This window comes from Macrosteles quadrilineatus, unplaced genomic scaffold, assembly GCF_028750875.1.
Source record: "Macrosteles quadrilineatus isolate MER2022 unplaced genomic scaffold, UCM_ALF_1.0 Scaffold_2__2_contigs__length_208266976, whole genome shotgun sequence".
NCBI lineage: Eukaryota > Metazoa > Arthropoda > Insecta > Hemiptera > Cicadellidae > Macrosteles > Macrosteles quadrilineatus.
Window position 1 is genome coordinate 158,022,762 of NW_026542595.1, and position 23,041 is coordinate 158,045,802.

At 33.5% G+C, this 23,041-nt stretch overlaps 1 protein-coding gene across 1 annotated transcript; it reads left to right on the forward strand.

Moving 5' to 3' along the window:
• Window positions 1–8,839: 8,839 nt before the first annotated feature.
• Window positions 8,840–22,486, forward strand: LOC128987406 (endocuticle structural glycoprotein SgAbd-4-like). The gene is made up of 3 exons (XM_054408235.1): window positions 8,840–8,901; window positions 18,066–18,190; window positions 21,465–22,486. The coding sequence occupies exons 1-3, from the start codon at window positions 8,893–8,895 to the stop codon at window positions 21,769–21,771; spliced, it is 441 nt and encodes a 146-aa protein (XP_054264210.1). The 5' UTR covers window positions 8,840–8,892; the 3' UTR covers window positions 21,772–22,486.
• Window positions 22,487–23,041: the final 555 nt, after the last annotated feature.

Here is a 23,041-nt window from a genome sequence, read left to right on the forward strand (position 1 = left end):
TTGTTAAAAAGTGATTTTTCATATTTATAATACTGCAACGGTTGGTGAAGTAGTTTGATGTCTAGTTGCATTTAATTCGGTCTATTATTTTTCTCTAATGCAAATAAACCAGAATGTATATTCCAAATGTTAATGTAAAGACTATCCTAAATAAAGAAAACAATTCGGTAATGATTATCTTTATTCCAGCGTCTAGCTTCCTAGTCAACCATTAAGTAGTTTTTTATCCATTAAAAAATTACATTTCATCTCCGGGATATTGTTATTTGTTTTATCACATTTAATCAGAATTGCTTTTGTTAATAATTTATATTTTTTTTCTATAAAATTTCCATCTTATTATTACTCCCTCCCAGTTAGATTTCCGATTTTACCCGTTAAAGAAAACGAATCTCCAAGCAACCTTGACACGGAAATCTGATATTTGATTTTGCAGGAATGATTCTAATGATAAGAGCCGCGCACGCTGTTCTTGTAGACGATAGATTCCTATGATAGCTGTTGTTAGGGTTTATGGTGATTCGGCTCATCGCAATGCCCCATCACGAGCAGGACCACAATTAACTGACTCTTCTTTATGGAAAATGTGAAGGACTCAACGATATCTTGATTGATTGCTTTCTCACAGCTCAGAAATACGCGTGATTTTCAACTGCTACTTTCAATTTTAAGCTACTTTATGGCCTATTTTTTGTGAAAGTTACAAACCAAATGAGTTTTTATTTTATTTTTATTTGTTGACGATCGTTCGGTAGATTATTTGAAAGATTTGTTTTGCAAACACTCAATAGAAAATAAACGTTACTTGTTCATGTTCAATATCTGTTTTAAATTAGTTCACGGATTTCGTTGAGGAAGACGTCCAAAGGGATATGTGACAAACATAAAATGAGAATTAAATAACTCCCTTGGAAGAGTTGTTTTGTGACTGAAAAATGTATTTACTATTCACGATTAACTTGACGTGGATAAAAACCTTTGAAATAAAATGAAAAATATGGGAATTGCTGTTTTTATGTCACATAGAGACAAACGAGTTTGATTGAGAAGAACCTACACTATAAATACCATTTTTTAAACATTACCTAGAGCTCAGTGTATCATTGATTATCTAAACTGGTTTGAGGAAGGCCTCGCAAGTGAGTCAAGGCTCATAAAAATAAAACTGGAAATGTATAGAGATACATTAATTGCAACTGTAGATTCTAGATTTTACTATCGGGTTACTATCACCTGTCAGATGTGACGATTCTAATCGGTTGTTTGATTTGTGAACACACAAAATGTTATAAGCTGAAAAATTATAGGATATCTATTCATAGATCTAATATGAATCTTTAACATGTCTTGGATTGCCTTAATTGAATATTTCACTAAACCAATTTTTCGTCTAACAATCCTTTCGTTAAATGTTTTCATAGCATATATCCATACAAAAAAAACCTAACACAAAATTAACTGGTTCTCATTGTATTTTATTACAATAAAAATGAGCTTCCATTACAAAACGTAAAACCGTATCCCTTTCACTTTTTACAAATGTCATGGTTATGCATCGATGAAAATCTCCAATCCCAAGCTTCCATTTTACATTTTTTTTTTTTAACCTATCTCAGAAAAATTAGTTTTATTACTAGACTTGCTATGTCTGTATTTTAAAGATCCTTTTCCTTAAAATGTACCTAGCCTTACAGAATTATACAGTAAAAGTAATGTCAAACCGTTCACCAAATTGGATCAAATGATCCAAATGATTAAATGATTAAATGATGGTATTTAGTGAGTCGGTGGCTCAGTCGGTAGCGTCGCGGACTTCGGGCCCAAGGCAGCGATGTCGTGTGTTCGGATCCTGGTCATTGCCGATAACATTTTATCAGTACGGTTCACCTTTGTACTGTACCGGCTCACTCCTTGCTTTGCTGTAAACGATCCACGCACGGGCGGTTAGTCTATGTGGACGGGCAAATGCAAGAATAAAAGAGGCCGCCAACCTCTTAAAAAAAAAAAAAAAAAAAAATTATTAGAGGTGAAAAGTTCGCAACGTCATCGCAATGAGAATCATCCTTGCATAATTTCTCTATTTCCTTATGGGAAAATGTGATATTGAAATAGTTGATAGTAATATACCACATAGTTAAAACTCATGGTTTAAAACACACATTTTGCAATTTAAATTTACATTTAAATAAGTATTTTACTGTCTTAGTGAAGGGATTTAGTAATTAATTTTACAATAGAGCATCTTATTACCCTACTCTTTCCCCGTTTCTCACCTCCAAAAAGGCCAAATTAATGGCCTCATGAAGTATGACCACTTCAAGCCGGTTATTCAAGCTTTATTGTGTCACCAGCTACAAAAGATGCGACTCTAGCATTTCTTTGTAACAAGGGAAAGTTCATGTCAAGGTTAAGACCTTTTCTACCTAGAAATTAGCTCTAGGAAGAGTAGTATTTGGTAATCGTTTTCGTTGGTAATTCCAACCTAAGCGGTGGGTGGGATCTCAGCTTCTCGGCCCAGAAATGTTTATACAACAACTAATGCATGTATTTAGTTATTATTTGACCTTTTCTTTATCGTTAATTTATTTAGTTATCCAAGCTTCCCAGTTTAGGCATAAAATTATATTTTAAAAAACATTAAAACAATACGTTTAAATTATAACACCTAAATAAGACTGATGACTGATTTAAAGACGGCTTATTAGAAAAAGATTAAAAAATCAATAACACAGTTATCTTTGTTTTATTTTTAAGTATTATAGTACAAATTACAAATAATTACCATAGTAGAGAAATAGCTATTTAAATATCAATATGCATATTTTATTTGTTGGTAATAAAGTAAAAGAATTTCAAATATGAAGACCCATGACGCCAATTATTCAAACAATTTACTTGATAACAGTAACTAATTTTGATTAATTACACGAAACAAATTATAGTTTTTTTACAATCTCAACATGTGTGTAATATAAGAAATCTTAATAGTTTAGCATGCGTATTGTAAGGGAATTATATTAATATTATTGTGGTTTTTTAACTCCTTGTACATAATATATGAATAATTCATAATAATCCATTAAATATAATAAAATGTTAAAAAAAAACTCGAATGTGCATTAATATTTCACATTAAGATTTCAAAAAGACTTGCACCTGTTGCTGAGCCAGATGAACCTACATAAATAATACATAAATAAAAAATAACATGGATCCGTAAAATTAACCGGTGTACATGGTAAAATTGCTTAAATGTTTTTTTTTATTGGTTGAATCCTTTCGTTGAACAGTGTCGACTGTTTGTTATATTTACCCTATTAAGATATGTTAAGATGTTCATAAAGAAGTGGAAAAATGGGATATAATAAGCCAGTTTTATTTTCTATCCAACTAGGTTGTACTAATACTAAACACTGTGAGAATTATCTAATAACAGGGTGTCTTTGGTAATATCTCTTAAAGTAAATTAAAACTACCTAGCGTATTACTATTTCAAAATGTTATACATCTAATATTGTGCCTCATAAGGAATATTATGAGCGTCCAAGAAACTACATTTTACATCTATTAGAATAACCTCACCAAAGATGTCAGCCATAGATTCATACATCGACCTATATTTCTCATGCATATAATAGCCTTTGTAATGTTCTTAGGTGTAAACCATTCCATGGAGACAATAGAGAGTTTAAATTTATAACTTCTGACACGTAGGCCGTTAAAGTCTCCCGGAGATCTTTCACGATTGTGTAGCCTATTACTTAATATTTGATAGCGTCAATTTGGAAGAGAGTTCTAACATTCTTTTTTAAACTTACAGTTAGAGTAGTTACTGTTTGTAAATTTTAAGCTTAATTTTGATATTTTACTTAAATAAAATTCAAGAAAATCTTAGCTTCTTTCAGGTTATAAATAAGCAAGAATTAAATTATATTCTTGCCAAATTTCGCACATTAACTACGTCATAATTATTTAATAATATTAGTTAATTGTATACAACTCATCCAAAGGACAGTGTTGTCACTGAATATACAAAATTGAGAAATAAAAAAGCCTTTCAACGTGAGTGTCAACTCAACAAATCAAATAACTTTTAAATAAAGGAAATTGAGTTTGTTCATAAACATACTACGTTTTTTAAGTTTTTTTTTTAATTATAAGTTTTAACTTATATACCTTTTATAAGATTTTTTTAATAAATCTCAATTATACCTTTAGCTATAATAATACGTAGCAATAATTTAAAAGAAAAAATATAGAGATAAAATTCAGAAAATCAATCAAAACACATTTTTATATTTTATAAAAGTTTACTGTCAAATTAATACCCACAATCTGCAACACAGGAAGAATTATAAAACGAAATAAACTTACGTATCCGTACTATATACCCTATTAGAACCCTGCCAGTTATTCGGAAAACATTGCAGATATCAAATTTTAAATGCATTTCAACATTAAATCGAAAAACCCTATATATTACTAAAACTTAAATATTACTCATACATAAACTTGCCTTTGTGTCATTCACAAACTAAATTCAGCAAACCAGGATGGATGACAAGATCCTCCAGACATCTAACTTCCAACCTCCCACCTCCACAATATACACTTGGCGGGTGATGTTTGCACAATAAACGCTAAATAAACTGACAAGACATTCTGTCTCGTCTCACATGTAAATGTCAAACTTCTATGAATGTTTCCGGTTGTAAACCTGTGAAAGATCGCTTTCCGTGACTGAATGCACAATTACTTTACTCCAACCATTACCCGGCCTAAATAAACCTCAAGTTGACAGCTTTGGTAATGGCTGGCTTGTTAAGGTAGTATATCGGGTTTGTGTAGGTAATTAGTGTAGTATGAAATATAACTCCTTCTGTGAGCTTTGAGTTATATGGGCGAAAGTGTTTTTCCCGTACTTTATATTCTTAAAAACGTCTGTTATTTAATTCGTGCCGAATGGACGATTCCAGTTATATGTTATACATGTAAATATTTATTATAATAATAATTTGAAAAGCTTTGCTGTTTTAACATTGGCCAATGCGTATTTTGTTAGGATGGACATGATATATAGCTTTAAAATAATAAGTTTACATTCGGCTATGATTTTATTAGACTCTCATTTAATAGCTTTTATATTAGTGGCGAATTTAATATTTAAATAAACTGGAGGTGGTCCAGTGGTCGAAAACTCATTAAAAAATAAGTAATGTAGAGACTTCTCTAATTTCACCCCACACTGTAAATAGAACATGTGATTGGAATTTCTTATTTTTTTCGGTTTTCTGTTTGTATTCCGTTGTTATTTCGTCACCAGCATTGCAACCCATAAGGCCCATATATATATTTTTTATTTTAAATTCATTTTTATGCTTTGTTTAGCCTATTTTAATTAATAAAGGGATTGTGTACACCTACAGGAAATATCTTTATAACAGTATAAGTAGATTTTCCCTGCGATGCACACGAACTGAGAAAAAAGTTTTTCATAGAAACACGCTTGCCTATTAATATACAGTATAGATAACATACACTGTCTAGCCATGAGCTAGAATACATCAAATACTTAGGTTTCTAAAATCCTAAATAAATCGTAGTATTTTATTAGCCTAAATAATTAGTCCTGTCTCAATAAATTTAACTAATTATACACTTTTATTAAAAGTATAATTATACTGTGTGGTAATTGACACATACTTTAAATGATGGTGGAATAATTGTACTTTAAACTGCATTTAGCTATGCTGGAGCTGATAAAAATATTTTATGTTTAATGTGTCAACATGTTAAATGTGTTAAATGTTAAATGTGTCACCATATCTTAGTTTTGTACTCGTGTTAACCAAAACTTTCTTTCTTAGCTAATAAACGTTGTTTCAATGTATCATAACTAGGTGTCTCCAATCTTAAAGACAAGGCTGTGAAAAGTATTTACTAAACTAAGGTAACCTTGTAGCTAAAAGCGTGAAAGTAATAGTGCATGCGTGACATTATTTGGTCGAATATCAAAGTGTACCTTGCTCGAATTCTAGTTAATAAGATGAATCTAGTCTTTTACATCCTGCTGGTGAAACAACAATCCATCATTTAAAGGGAAGTAAAACAGTACCTATTGGCCCTTATGAAAAACTGACAAGGGTATATAAATAACTGATAATCAGCCAAATTATGACACCAAAAGTCCCACCTTTAAAGAGTTGTACCGAGACCTAAATTCTTTAATAGCCTTATAAGGAGACTGTTTACAGCAACACCGTGCTCCCAACGGAAAATCTTACATAAAGCCTAACACCTATTGTGGGACAAATCATTGGTCTAGCCTCAAGTCAAACAATAAACTTGTTAATGCTAGTAAAACTCAATATAAATATGACTTCCCTACAATTGAACAGTTTTACGATTTTGTGCAGAATGCTTGTGTAAAACACGTCAGAAAACCACTTGTGGTTAAGTACTCCCGATGCAATATAATTACTTAGATTGACGCAGTACTCTTCTTCACGGGTATTTTTTTTACATCTCTACAACTTAGCTATAATCAGTTCTTGGTAATTCAGAAAAACATTAATGGTGTGACAAATTATTTAAACTCAACAACAGCAACTCCCGTAGATGGTTGATGAGATTTAGTCGTCACCACCTAAACTACGGGGAAGACAACAATCACAAATCACGATACACACAGTTACCCTCTGCAGTTTCGTCACATAGCCAGGGATCACCCAAATGAGGTAACTTATGGCGAAAGGTCAATAGTTACAGAGAAAGGGCCTGATCATCATGACAATGCCGCGCTACCGCTACTCTGCCACCTCTTTGCGAACAGAACGTGTTGCCCAATGCTGGATACATCGAGCGATATAGTGCCCGGAAGAAGGAGAATAACTGGTTTATAGGGAAAAGATCAGTAATAGTCCATTGGCTTTATGTTGAATTAAATATCTCTTGTATTAGTTTTTGCCCTAAAATGTAAATTAGCTTATAATGAAAAATCCCAGTTATCCTTACATTTTTAGCATTAGAAGTTGAGAGAGATTCTTTATGTAGGAATTCTTTATTCTTTTCATTGAAAAAAAAATAGCAATTATGTATTCTGTAGTTAGCTATTTGTATATTCCAATTTTTTTTTTCATTTATCATTGAAATTTTTAAAAAAGGTGAAAAATGTGAAATCGCAAATCACAACAATAAAAAAACGATATTACTGATTTTTTTTCGGCTAACGCCGTATTTACCCAGAAAACTAGGTTTGAAACGCCATAAAAAAAATAGCAAAGTGCCGAGAATGGCAGATTTTGGATGAACCAAATTAAATACAATCCAACCTAACTCAATCTAACCTAACCTAACCCGACCTAACATGTTAGCAAAACGCAAATAATGACAGACTTTTGTGTAAACCAAGGTTAGGTTAGGTTAAGTTAGGTAAGGTTAGGTTGTATTAAGTTAATGACACAAAAACAATACGACAAATACATTAAAATAAAAAGTCCAAAAAATATTTTTCAAGTGCCAAAAATTGCCGCTTTATACCGCTTTTCGTGATTTTCAAACTCGATTTTCATGTTAAAACAGGCGTTTCACCCAAAAGTGCTTTAAATAGCATAATTTTGGTAGATACGGTGTAAAATACAATACAACATAAGTTCAGTATAAAAAAACCGATTTGCCTTTTTGACACTTTTTGCATCATTACATAAAACAGAAGTAACAGTTTTTCTGTATGAACAAAACTGCACTGTTGCGCTTTGGCATAATCCTTGGTTACCATACCAAAGAGATCAATACCCTAGAAGGTTTTGGTTACTGAACCCCAGCTTTGTTTGTTCATCTGATTCGGGGAATATAGTCTTGTATGATATAGTCTTCAAAAACATAAAAACAAACCAAACCGACAATATAGGTCATTTCCAGAAAAAGGTCATAAAATTCCCAACTGTCACACCTTGAAAAAGTTTGTCTTAAACTAAAACCAATAATTTAAATGTTATTTTAATTAAACAGTGTTAATAAAAAGCACTTCTCTTATGGCTAATGCAGTGTGTATTTGTTTAAAATACTCATAAATACCGACGAATTTCATAAGATATCATAAAATTTCAAAGTATGACATTTGATTTTTAAAGTTATAATTTTGTTTTCTTCCTTATTTAGTTGGTAACATACACTACTTTTTAAATTCATTATTCAGGAAGTGGTTGACACGAGAGAAAAATAGATGTTTATCGTGAAATATGTTCTTGGACTTTTGAGCTTTTAAATAACGATTCCTGCTGAAGCTGTAAATATGCAGTGGCAATTTGTGAACTATGTACAGATGAGGTTACTAATTAAAAGAGTGAAATATAAATGATGATAAATAATAATAAAGAATTGTGTTGGTGAGTTAACATATAAGCTTTACGAAAAAGATCTGTACATCCACTAATAATCTCCTGGGATAAGTTATTCTTTAGTTGCAAAGAAATTTACGTTCGTTATGGCCAAATGAACCTAAAACCTAAATAGTGATACATTGAAAGAAATATTTTACTATAAAATACTCCGAATTCTACGTTTGTTCAGGCCTAGGGTATTATTTTATAGTTTCTTTCAACACCAAAAGTCACCGTTCTCCAACTAACAGCATAAAATTAACCATACCTTTAATTTCATCCAAGCTAAATGACATCACTTACACCTACGCCTACGCAACCATCCAGTAAATAATGAAATAAAACTTTATCCGGATGATTTCCTCCCGCGTGGTAAGACGCGCCGCGGTGGCATCGTGGTGGTGGGAGTGCCTGGTAGGGGGAGCGCCACTCGTCGTATCTAAGGGTATAAATGGTGGACGACCCATGGACCGGCACAGTCAGTGACTTCCATCTAGGACCTACCATCATCATGTACACGGTACGTGCCAGTGGAGGTGTGGAGGAGTGTAGTGTGTGTGGTGACCGTTGACCCAGAGGACTCAAGAACCCCGAGGCTGCGGTTTACGCGGTTCACAGTGTTTTCGGGATTGATTTGAAGTGGTTTACGTCGTATCGCATTTGGGAAAGAAACTTAACGCGATTCAATACTTTATATATTTGCTCGTCGATCACGTGTTAGGGAGTAAAATGTTTTACTTTACATCGTGCAGCTTTCTGATGTTTACAGTGTTTTCGGGATGCATTCGAAGTAGTTTACTACGTATCACTAAACATGATACAGTTTTGCTTTCATATTTTACACGACGAAGACGTATAAAGCAGTAAGATTGCTAACTGTACTCTAAGGACTATTTATCCAAGGCCCCCGTGCGATTTTCTGAGGGTTGAACTTTGTTTATAGTAGTTAAAGCAATTCAATATGAAATACTCGTGTTGTTATTTTAATCTACTCTTTGAATACACCTGGGAGTAAAATTACGGATCAAATGTACAATGAGGTTTAAAAAACCTTTTCATAGCTTCAATAGTGTTTACGGAATCGCCTTCTTTTTTGCTATTTGCGTCGAGTAGTATATGAAACAGATTAATGTTAACGTGCAATTATACGTTGATTGACTTGTTGAACACTTTTTGGCACAATTGTGTAAACTGAGGCTAAACTATTTATTTCCGTTTGTGTGTGTGCCGTTTCATGGCCTTGATATGTTTTTTGTTCTAGGGCACGGTAATAGCTCTAGTTTTCAGGGGGAACTAGAAGTGATGTTATATTGACCAGGTTTTATTTTTATGCCGTTAAGAAGAAATGATTTATCATTCATGTTTAAGATTTATTAAACTGTTTTATATAATTATTTTTAGACAAACCCAATTTATCTTATAAAAAAAATAATACGTTTTAATTTCCATATAATAATTGAATTTTACTATGTTAAGAAGTTAAACCATAAGCGATCAAGGCTTCAGACTGTCATTGCGAAATAAAATAATAAAAAAATCCTTAGAACTATTTTTGAGCAGTCAGGGCTTGTTTTATAAGTATATCAGTGGCGCTTTAATATAAAGAATAGGCTAAACTTAGTCGGGTTATTTTTAATTAAATGATTTCTTAATAGCACAGCTTGTAAATGTAGGGTCTACAAAAAAAAAAAAAAAAAAATACTAGCAAAAGCTTATTGAATATAACCATCCAAATTTCAGTCATTATTTTATCAGTTCACAATTATCTAAGATGAGCAAAACGCATGGTAAGGATACACTTTTGGGGATTTTAATACAATATTGTATTTAATAACAAAGCAAAATCTTTCCTAGAACCCCCTCCCCTATATTCAAGCGTTGATATTTTGTGTGTGGATATAATACTCGAAAATTATTCAAATTGTTTATTGTTTGGGTTGCTATAAACCCCTAAATCTCGGTTTTATATAGGCTATACAGATTGTTATCTTTTTCATCAAAAATATGTGTAGGCTATGTTTTATTAGTAAAACAAAATGAAAAGTACCTATAGATGTTTGCATGTGTAGTCCAACTTTGTAAGGTTGTTCTTACAATAGATATAACTTTTCAATGTACAGTCAAATTTCAACAGTTGATATTATACGAAATGGTGTTCCAAACTGGATAAAAATGTATTATACTATCAAGTAGCAGTATTCATAGTATTCACTGGCAAAATTTTACATTTTGGATAAATTGCTATTTTTTTATGAACTGGATAGAAAGGGAGAATGATTGAGTTTTAAGAACCATTTGACTCATTTCGATAAAACTAGCACGATATTGTTTACGCAGTGCTTTGAAGTGGGTCATATTTCTTTGATACTAGGGTTTTACTTGTACAAGACATTGATGATAACGGGGAAAACATTACTGCTTTGGTATTTTAGACATATAATCTTAGCTTCTTTATACAGAGATAAAAACAATACTACTTCTATAAATCGTACTGATTTCTTATTAGTTTGGCGAATCCCTAATAGTATTCATTGATAAGCTAAAAACCCTTTGCCAAATGCTTTAAGCTTAACTTTATGTTTTTGTTTTACTAGAAGACAGGAAAAACAGCTTTACGTGAAATGAGATTGGATTCTTCTTCTGCTTTGCTTAAATTTAGTAAAATCGGAGTTGATTTGTTATGTTCGTGTGAACAAGTATAACTTTGGTTTGGTATTACGGTGTTATTATTAAAACACATACATTTATATAAAACTGTTCCTATACGTCAGATTGGTTTTTGCCTAACATTAAAACGTTTCAACAGTAAAACTCGTTAAATAACCAAATGTGTTTACTACTACTCATTCTCGTGAAAAGTTTTCTTACAAGGACGGTAATATTTCACGAATGTCATCAAAGATAAGCCATCGAACTAGGAAGGGCAACAATATCAGGAACCGAATTTACATATGAACGTGTTATAATATAGTATAATTATAAGCAAGGTAGCCGTGGGCAGGCATGCGTAGTTCGCACGCTTCTTCGGTCGTCCTTGATTCAAACATGCTTCAAGGATGTGAGGAGACACTTGCGTTCAACGACTCGCCACACACACTGTGTTCTTTGATATTTAAGATCCTTATTTAACTAGTTTAAGATTTATTATGTTATTTAACCAAATATTACATACATTTTCCATAAAATAAGTAGAGAAATCAGGTTCTTAACGGCATCTTTGGATCTTGTCTTCAGTGGCTAAACGCAAATGATCTCAATCGTTGTTGTGGTGTTTCCAGACCAACCATTTGACAAATAAAAAGGTTAAACTACCTTTTGTAGCCTTGTTACCTGTTAAATGAACCTATGAGTAAAATTGGACCACAAGGCGACGACAGGTAGTTTTACCTTTGTATTTGCAAAGGATCTGTACAAACAGTCTTTAAGTAACCAGGAAAAAAGTAAACCCTATTATATCGTTATTTAGTTGGAATACATAAATAAGCATCAACAAGAAGAGTCCGTAAATCTACTTTTCTGATGGAAAATATTAGCAATTCTTTTGTATATAACACAAACGTTTAATCGAGTAGCAAGGCGACACGTGTTATCCAAAAAATATTACGAGGCACTAGCCATGTTTGTCTTATACTCTGTATCTTTTAAGCTGTTTTAAAGAAAGGCAATCGATAGCATTTACTAAAATGCAATTTGCATTACGATTATAAAGCCTAAATTCAGTATTGATGGCCTGTGATACCCGATAGTACTAAATTCAGTTAATAAAACCTGTCCATGTGGAACTACTTAAGCAAATTAAGAATTATTCTTAACGTTTCTTGCCATCCTCAAAATATTTCTCACGAGTACTCTTCTATTATTTTTACATGAGCGTAATCTCATTACAAGGCCTATTACAAATACAAAACCTGTAATCTATTAAGGAAAACAGTAGCGGATCTGTAATTCAACCATTAAAGGATGGACTACAATTAGCGTGTCACATCTACCACTAATTGTTTCTAAATTAGGCATTTAACAACCGGTTTGAGGAAACATAACTTTAACTCTGAGTGACGCCTGTTCAACCAGCTGTCTCAAAACCTCAGCGGCTCTTGGGGAACGGCGCTGCATTTCATCATTGCCTTAATTGGGCTTGGGTTAAGTGAGAGTACTATACAAGTCTTTAAGGGTTATGAAATTTTTAGTAACTCGTAGTCATCGATGTATTAAATGGTTTTGAATTTGGGACATGATTTTTCTGTTTTAATCAGGTTAACAGATAGCTTGGAGGACCATTTAGTTGATTTATAAAACGTAGTTCATATTTTAACTTCTGTGTACTTTTCAAGTTAATTTAAATTATATTAATTTTAGATTCAGTAATGGAATACTTTAATGTAACTTACTTTTTAACGTGTTTTACTGTGAAATTAAAAATTGCTCTCTAGATATCTTTATCTGCTTATAGATATCTCTATAAATCTTTCGAGATGAACATTCGTGGAATTTGTTCATACAGAATATATTAGTGTTTTAGGGAGGAAACTCTTAGGTTTTTTTTCTGTTTAATTTAAATTTAATTTTGTTTCTTATCCCTGACAATTTATTTTTTATAACAAATATATTAGGTATTCGTTATGGGACAAACAACAAGAATTAATTTGTATGTTTATTGTTTATCAAGGTTTTTTGTGACCCAATTTTTTTATAATTTTTTTCTTTTACAAACACATTTTGACTAAAAATTATAATAAATCCACTTTTTTAATTTTCATTAACTGTAAGTGCATGGACCCTTGTAGATTTAACGTTCTGAAAGAATTGTTTGTGAGTAATTCACCCTCAAATAATTGTGCCATGTTCTTTTAACATTCCTGTAGTACTATTAATATAAAAGCTTTCAAGTACACCTGCAATTTATATAAATGTATTATTAAATTCTCCACCAAAGTAAAAACTAAATAAGACAAAAAAAGAACATGATTAAATAAAAAAATATTTCCCGATCAATTTTAAACTCTACTTAGAGTAGTAAAATTGTTGCTTAATTTTCATGACTCTTTTGTTACCAACACTTAATTACAACATGAGTTTAAATACTGAGTCCAAGTCGATTGCGTATTACAAAAAAACCCATTCAATTCCTCTCGTTCAAGTTAGTACTGTAGTTAGTTCATTGTGCTAAGCTGAAGATAGTCAGCAATTAATTTTAGAAATATTTTAGGATATTTTATAACCTTTCAGAAAATATTTAATCAAAGCATGTCACGTTCTTGTAACCTATTGTTCACACAACAATTGATCCAAAACTACCGGTTGTGATGCACCGCTTAAAAGAAAACACAATGACGTCAACACTTCATATCCACTCACACTCACGGGTATGACGTCACCCGTTGTTTCTTTACACCTAATCGAGGTTGCCCGAAGGTCCAACGACACAATAAACCAAAACATTTCTCTCCTCTTAACACTTTCTCCGCAAGGCCGCCACACAATGCACGCCGTACAATTAACTGTTCGGTTCCCACCGTTACACAACACAGGGATGTGCGGCAAATGTTAACCGTATGCTAATCAATTTGCAACGTGGCTCATTATCGATTATCACATATCGATATATCGATAGTGTAATCGGATATCTCGGTGTTGATAAAAGGTGAGGCAAGTGTATTTCACAAGTCCTCTTCGGCGCAACAGAGGGAAATTTAGTGTCCACGGGGTTATCTAGTAGGTAGAGCCGGGGTTGACCTTTGTGCCCGAATGATAGCTGTGTTTAAATAAGGATGTGACCTTTTTGGGAAATCACTGTATTTGTGTATACTGTAGTCACTAACACAGCCCGAAAATATATTTCTTAGTATTTTCACCTACAATTATTCGTCATCACTGACTATTTGATGGGTAACTGTGATCTACAAACAGTAGCTTATCGTAAAGGTATAAATCCTTAACAAACACGTCATCGGAACCTTTAATAATCATTTAATCATTTCGTTATATTGGTGGCCTTTTGATTATGGAAGAAATAGGTGTAAAATGGAAATAGAAAATAGAGGCGGATGAAAATAATTGAAGAATGAAATACCTGTAATTTCAATAAAAACTATTTGTCAATACAAAGCATACAATACATTCAGTGATTTAAGCTTTTTCGCCCACAAACCTATACATACACCAGCAATAAACCCTTCAAAACAAATATGCATTCTCCAAAAAAATTTTATTTTTCTTACAATCTTTCAGCAATAATGGTCTAACTACATTAAACAGCATTAATAATTCTCGGAATAAATACACTGTGTGTAGAATATCACGAAGAAAAATACTACAAACCACTTTCAGTAAAACACATTGTGCTCCCTCACAAATTACTTTTGTTAACAAAACATTACTTGATTTTGCTACAAAACTTAAACACAAAACAAAATCTATTGTAATATCGCATTCCAAAACTGTCCTAGATTATTTACAACTCTCAAACCTTCCAAAATCTTCCGTTGCGTGTCTTCGAGTAATATAAAAATATCTCATTATAATTTAAATGGAAACGCTAAACAAGACGGTGGGATCATTGAACTTGGCAGTCAACCGGTTGCGTCACGAGACCGACAGCGGCATTCCTCGAGAAAGTGAAATGGTTCGAACTGGTTGCGAGTCAAGTTCATTGCTAAACCGGTTGCCTTCTTTGCCAAGAAACCGGATCACCGAGTTACGGATTAACGAATCAGACAGACGTGCAGATGATTAAATGCATCACAACCAGTTTGTCATGTTCGATAAGAGTATTTGATTCGAGGTTTGGAATGTGTGTCGTGATCAGTTTGTATTAGTGGGTCATTTGATTTTCATATCACTTCGCATTAATCGTTTAGAGAAATAGAATGACCTTATTATATTTTAATAGCTGCAATACACGTTCTTGTTTGTGTCTTCTTTGGACACACTTTTAACAAAGCGTTATATTTCTACTATTGATTGAATTAAACTACACCCTTATGTTTTCCAATATTTTCAAAATAGTGGCAATAATAGACATAATTTAATCACTAAACTTTCAGATTTACATATTTTACTATGACCACGCAATTCTATGAATAATAAAAGACTAATCATTTTATTGCATACGTTCCCCAATTCCTCTTAAAATCACGCTTACTTGTTTAGGAACAGCATAATTTGTAACGTAATTAAATAATTTAACAAGCAATCCTTATTTTCCAAATGTATTTTTCTAATGTGACTAGATTTCAAAGACCTACCTTGACATACTGAATGTTTCTAGATATTCAGGGAGTCCAGATCAATCGTATTGCACCAAATATTTCTCACAGCAACTAGAACACCATAAACAATAGTGCTAACAAGCTACCCCAACGGCAATACTGCCAACACAATGAATAATTAAATAATTACACTAACGTTTGCGCAAACCTCAAGCTTTCAACATGAACTTGGGAATAGGGTTGTAATGGTAAGGTTGTGGGAAAGCACGCATTGGAATAAACACGCACTCACGCACACACAGACAAGCACACACAGACAAGCTAAGAGTTTACATTTCTCTAAGTAAGGATAATAACAAGACAAGACAATTGTTAACTTAAATGTTAATAGCTGGATAACTTTATGGCTACAAGTTGCATTCCTGAACAATAATGTTTTACTGTCAATTAACGTTTATCCTCTCCCTCTACCGTTTATCATGATGAATTATTAATTTTCTTTGTTTTTACATTGACGATTGTGGTGTAGCGACAGCTATATATTGTGTTGAGTCTTCCTTCGTTTATTTAATCTGTGTGGAAAACTCAATAAGTTTAAACTACACACTTGCTTACATGTTAAAACCTTAACCACAGAACTCATCAGCTGAGATAAGTATCATTACACGTCCACCCACCCAAAAACTTTCAACGCCATACATTAAAGGCTACATGGAGACTATCAGTTGCGCAACATGTAGCTTTGTAGCACACACAGACATCAAACAACGATTCGTTATCCAGGAGTTATCACTTTGACTTTCTATGGCTACTAGATATAGCTTGACTTTGCGTAGCTGACATCGTTTATTGAAAATATCCTTTCCATGATTATAGGGACATACAAGTCCTTACGTTTCCTTATACAGTGTTTGTCATTTGGCATAGGAAAGTTGGGTTTACAATTGTAGGGATGAATTATGGGTGTATCAGAATTTATCTAATATTTCAAATTATTGAATTTTTTAATTTGTGCTTAACGTGTTTTGTTTTATAACAGCTAACATATTAAAACTTTATACTTATGTGGAGCAGCATAGTTCAAAACCGTAAAAACAAAAACAGATTAAGCTAAGCATGTTGTTGATAATATGAATCAATCAAATGGGAACAACGTACATGAAACTCTTGATCAATTGATCTACAACCAAACAAAAGCATGTCAGAAGAAGCTAAAACATAGTATTTTGATATATGATTTTTACAATTATTCAAATTTATTTTATAGACACGTAGAGCATTTTCTAAGGGTGAACTTGACATTTTTCAGAATCCGACCCTCTGAAATGTTATTGGTGTGATCAAAGATCAAACTTGACACCCTGACACCTAATTTTAAGACGAGACTCACCCAAAAGTAACTTCTAACATTTGTATTTTTTACCTCACAAGTATAACTATTGATCAAAATACCTGAGTAAATATAACTCTTAAATATATTAAGAGTTATATTTAATAGTATATATAATTTAATAGTATATTTAACTATTAAACATATTATATCTCTTATAACTTAAATATAATTCACTACAGGATAGCATAACTTTCAATTCAAATTAATGTTTCCTGAATGTGTAAAGTTTCGACACAAACATTAACAAGATTTACGATAAAAAAAACTCCACAATTTTCGATTATGCCATCATACCCAATCCAAGCAATCACCTGCAAGCCAATTATCATAAAACATCCCAACTTACCTCTTCATCTGAGCATATTTGGAATTCCAAAATGCAAATGTCAAACGTTTATCCTTCGTTACAAAAATACCCATCCCACAACTCCTTGCAGTTAACATTCTTTCTGCCTACACGGTTTTGCAATAACTATTAGTTTATGTTTACCAGCGTTGCGTCAAAAGGAGAATATGTTTCTTATTTGGCTCATCATAGGTTGCGCCACCAGTGACATAATAGACATTGACATTTGCAAGTGTGTCATTATCCGAGAGTTTGTGTAAAGTTCGTGGTCGATTGTAATATTTATTTAAAAACCTGTTGTGGTTGGATTCCACGTCTAAATAACTACATGAAGTGACTGACTTACACAGATGGTGGCTATTTTTAAATCCATTCACTTAGTGTGGTGGGTAAAAATTGTTAGATTACGATAACAAATCATGCAATGTTTTATTTTATTTTAGTTCTGCAACCGTAGAAAATGTAAATACTTAACCAATTTAGTTAGAAATATTAAAATTTAAACTGAACTCTTGGTGTCTTATGATGCTTTCTGGGAAGACGTCACTAACGTCCATAAAGATTTTGGTCATGAACCACGTCATCATTTGCATATATCTGCCTGACTTTTCACCGATATTATGAAGAAGTTTCAAATATAGTTTTACTTTGTGCCATTTAAATTGTCAATTATTTATGCATATTTTTTAAAGTGCATTAAGTTTTCCGATGTTTTTATTTGTAACGTTATGTTGCAGATCGTCGCTCTCTGTGCCGTCCTAGGGATGAGCTTTGCCGCACCCCAACAACCTCAGACCTCACCCATCCCCATCCTCAAGTCGGAGCAAGAGGGACCCAACCCAGACGGTTCTTACAGATGGGCGTAAGTAGCATAGTCGTCCAGTCATTAGTGTAGTTCCCGGGTAGTTTAATATCACACTTAATATCAGTGGTATATCTATAAAACTTGGTAGAGTCTTTATTTTAATTTTCAACAACAATATTGCATGAGATCATTGTAGATCTTCCAAAGGCTTCGGCTTCTAAAAAATGTCAAAATTGCACTTCTTGGTATTTGGTGGCTCATTTTGAAATTCAAAATCAATAAATTACAAAAAAGTGAACTTTAAATGCGAAAAATATGGACATTTGTAAAATAATTTTCTAAATGTTATCATTTGAAACATCAATCAATTGTTGAGCATGATGACTTGGTGGAATCTACATACTTTTAAGTAGTACTTAGTGTATTTAAAAGTCACCCTTGGAAATTTTCTTCCTAGTATTACATCCAGTTTTAGATGAGTGACTTATCGAGTCATTAATATGGTTAAGTAAGACGTAATGTATTTGACTTCAATGTAGGCATTTTAAAGGAAATGTGTCTAATTTACCACTAGGGTTAGTAAGTTAGTACGTAAAAAGGGAACGGCCAAATGATACCCAGCAATCCTCAAACACAGCAATTCTTAGCACATGTATATGGTGTGGTGAGAACACACCATATAAACACCTCTCTACACGCAACAAAAGACAATTCTCACTAACAAAGTCTGAGTCATGGATTGAACGTAACTACTTCTTAACACTCCATGGTATCTTACATTAACATCCTAGAATCATAGCACTTACATTAACAAGTCGCATCCCTTTCCCTTGGCGGTAAAGTCTAACCTTGAAGACGCTCCGTAAACTATACCACTTAGCATAACATTCTATTAATTTAAATAAACATCCCGGATGCCGAGAGCGAGCTAATGTCCAGACATTTTTGTCAATTGATAGTCAAGATTAGCATCAGAGGACGTTCGCTTATGTTCCGTAAACATCCACAACCGCGGGAGGTCCCAGATTCCTTTGTTAGGTGCATCTTGACATTGTATCCGATGCAGTATCATTATAATAACGTGTATCTGCGCCTTACAATAAGTCTCCTAAACCTGTTTCACGTGTACATAGGTGGTGTTTCGCCTTGGAGGTTGCCCAATCCGACCCTCGGCAACTACAGCCAGGTGTCATCCTTGGTTAGCGTTTGATAAATGGATCTTGAGTTGCCTAAGAGAAACATCTGCTACCTCCATTTATCGTCTTCTTTGTCAATTTGCCACCATATGAATTGCACATTGTGTTTTATACACTTTTTCATTTGGTGTGTCCTATCAATGATTGAAATAGTGAATAATTTTAGTTCCGAATCTATTTGTAATGTCTGTCTCTGAACAACAGTTTTATTACTTCTACTGTATATTATAAACATTATGAACTGTTTGAGTAGTGGTTTGAGTAAAAGTTTTCTTCTAGACAATTCGGCTTCAAATTTCCACAAGCATCGGTGAATTAACTGAGCCATGATCCTGTGGTTTGGATCCATCCTTTCTCTGCAGACCCGTTTATTTACTAAACATGTTTATCTATTGAGAACGACTTTCCTCTGTATCGGAGAACTAGCTTCAACCAAAATCCATACGACTATTTAACAATTTTAACCTTTTTAACTTACCAATAATGCAATATTTTGATGACTATGAACAAGTCTGAATGATAAAAAATTGGCCAAACAGTACAAATAAACATTCTCACATTTCTATTATATTTGAATATAAACTATACATAATCACATGGATCTCCTAAAATAAAACTTTGTATCTCTCTGTCTGTCATAACATTCAACAGTCATTTCGTCCATCTGGGGGCTCGAAGAGGAAACATTCGTAAAACATCCCCCGGACATCAATCAGTACCTCCTCACTATGATGTCATTTACGACTACAACCGTTATCCAACCGATGTAACTATTTAACACTCTGCTACCTTACAATTCAAACTCCTACAAGCATTTCAATTGATCCAGTTGAACTCACACCGTTATCCAACCGTAACAATTATCAGTTCAAGCCTTTCCCAACGCTTTTCATCGCTAAGTGCCTGCAGACCATCAATAGCCGCTGAGGAGTGATTGTTGCTCTAATGACACATTGAGTAGTTTGAGCCGAGTCATCACCAGATCACTGTCTCATTGGGTGATTCGAACTGAGTTACACAAGAGATCGCAACCAGGAAATGTAGCATTTCGGGTGAACATTGTGCGATTGGGCGATTGATAAATTTCTATTGGCCAATCATGGACTTGATCATGTAACCATTTAGGTTTCTCCATTTAAACCTTATAGAAATCAAATTGAAAATAAATAATAGATTAAGCATGGCTTTCAGTGGCGAAATTCCTCCTTTGCAGAGGAAGATAGAAGCTTGGAATATTTTGGTTCCTAAAGGCTGACCAATAACCCCGAACATAGGGCCCCCACTAAATTGACATATGTCAAGCCCCAAAAGAAACCTAATTCCTAAAAAAATATACTAATAAAAATTAACCAATAAAGCTATTCCCAAACAAAACGAAATTATGATATACAGTTTTTGCAAATGTAAATTAAGGCCCCAAAAGTAGTTGAATTCATAACATTTTAATAGCACTTCACTGTCTTTTTTGCAAAGACATTCTCACTGAAACCACATCTGACATTTAAAATACGTAGCGTTTATCTAGATATTTTACTATCGAGGTCAAATGACGGACCATGGTCTTTCCTATTTCATTGACCTTCTAGCCCTGAACCTTGTTGAACTATGTTGAGGTTACTCAAAATGACCTTTCACATCGCAGTGTACCTTAAACTACCTTAGTGACCTTAAGACTTGTAACTCAGTGCTCGATCCTTACAAAAAAAAACAAACAAAAAAATTGGTTATGGTTTCTCAATGGGTTATCAAATAAGTATTTTTTAATCAGAATATTTATACATCGTAAAGCGGTTTAGCATATTTATTTAGAAGGAACCTGTGAAAAGCGATGCAAAAATACACAAAGTCAATGTAAAATAACTCAAAGTAAAAAGACAATCCAATCTTGGTCGTTTAGGGATGACCACGACGTTGAAAAAACTGGCCGACATTTAAAGTGCTAGGCAATAAATGTCGCGGATTCTACTTCGTGTAGACACGTTAGGCAGTATTTTCGTCAATCCTACGACACAACGAGGTCCTTAGACTAAGATATAGGTCTACTTTGATCATGAGCCTACCTTATAGTTACAGTGAACATTAAATGTGAATATTAAAAAGAGCTTCACATTTTCACTGAATCGTTCTTTTCACAGGTACGAGACAGGCAACGAGATCGTTGCCGAGGAGAAGGGGTACGTTAAGAACGCAGGCAACCCAGAACAAGAGACCCAAGTGGCCGAGGGATCCTACAGCTACACAGCTCCCGATGGAACAAGGATCTCCGTCACCTACGTCGCTGACGAGAACGGATTCGTTCCTGTGGGAGACCATCTCCCGACTCCTCCTCCAATCCCAGAGGCCATCCTCAAGGCTCTGGCCTACATCGAGGCTCATCCCGAGGAGAACGAGCTGGGAGCCGGCTCAGCACCTCAACCCGCGGTAGCGAGACCTACCTACTGAAGAACTGATCAGTGAACGACTCTCCAGAGAGAATCGCTCATTAGTGAACGAGTTCAAACGGACCAAAGTGAAGTGATCCTGTGTCCTAACGATTTACTCATTGAGTTACAGCTTTGGAATTGTGATTTTGATTTCATAGCTGTAACTTGAAAATCAAAATATTTAAATCACGATTTCATCGATTCCATTGTATTATATCTGTCCCCCTTTTGTATCTTGACACGTCTAGTGTTGCGTGGTTTTTTATAAATAAATGTTTAAAAACACTATACAATTAATTGTTTAATATTATCCTACAAGTACGAGAGTACTTATTTGTGTCATATATTGTGTTGTGTACCTATGTTTTGGATATGCTGTAGGGATATTTGGTTACGAGCAAATATGGCTATAATAAATTAAAATCAAGCTTTAGAGATCATGTAATTAAGGAAATTAATTGTGTAAAGAGACCTTAAAATTTATATTAAAAATCTCTGATTTACAAAGAGAATGTTTCAGAAAACTTACTTTTCACAATATTAATGTTATTTAATTATGACGTTTGCGTTCTGAAACACCAACGACAACATATAATATTAGAACACAACAAAGAATGTAACCAAATGTATTGAAAAGTGTTATTCGTACCTATCCTACTACTTTTAGTCACACCATTCATATTGTATTTATTTATTTTGTGGCCTACCCATGATTATAATGTTTTATTATATCATGTTATAGTGTTTTATTTTAAAATTATAAATGAAACGTTTCCAAAGGTAAAATTATGAAGACCATGTGATTTACTGGTTTTAGATATACTGGTTTACTACCTAAAATAAGATTCATTGCCAATCTCGACCAAACAACGAATCAAAATTATTGTTTGGCACACTACACAGTTAATTCGTCTTTTTATGTCCCTACTTTACATCATAGGACGCTATTTCCAGCCCGGAACTGTTTAACACTTTAATTTAGGCTAGTAGGTGGGTTGCGGTATTTATCACATGGATAAAATCCATTGGGGATTGGCAGAATTTGAACTAGGTACCTCGAGATCCTGGACCAGTTGGCTCCCCCAAGAGTGCAGGCATTAGGCATTTAACCAACATTGTCTAAAATCACTCTCGTTCGCCTGAAGAGTAAAAGGGAATTTACAACTGGTTTCATAGATTTAGCAAAGCTTAAGAGTCTTCATCAGTGGTAGCCATCTTGAATCTTAGTCCCATAAGACTAATGTTAACTTGGTGGCGGTATTACGTCTCTTCCGATTGTTGTAAAGATA

What these genes read in the sequence shown, in the direction of transcription:
- LOC128987406 (XM_054408235.1), top strand. An exon ending in GACGGTTCTTACAGATGGGC is followed by an intron (nt 18,191 to 21,464) that starts GTAAGTAGCATA and finishes TTCTTTTCACAG; the next exon opens with GTACGAGACAGGCAACGAGA.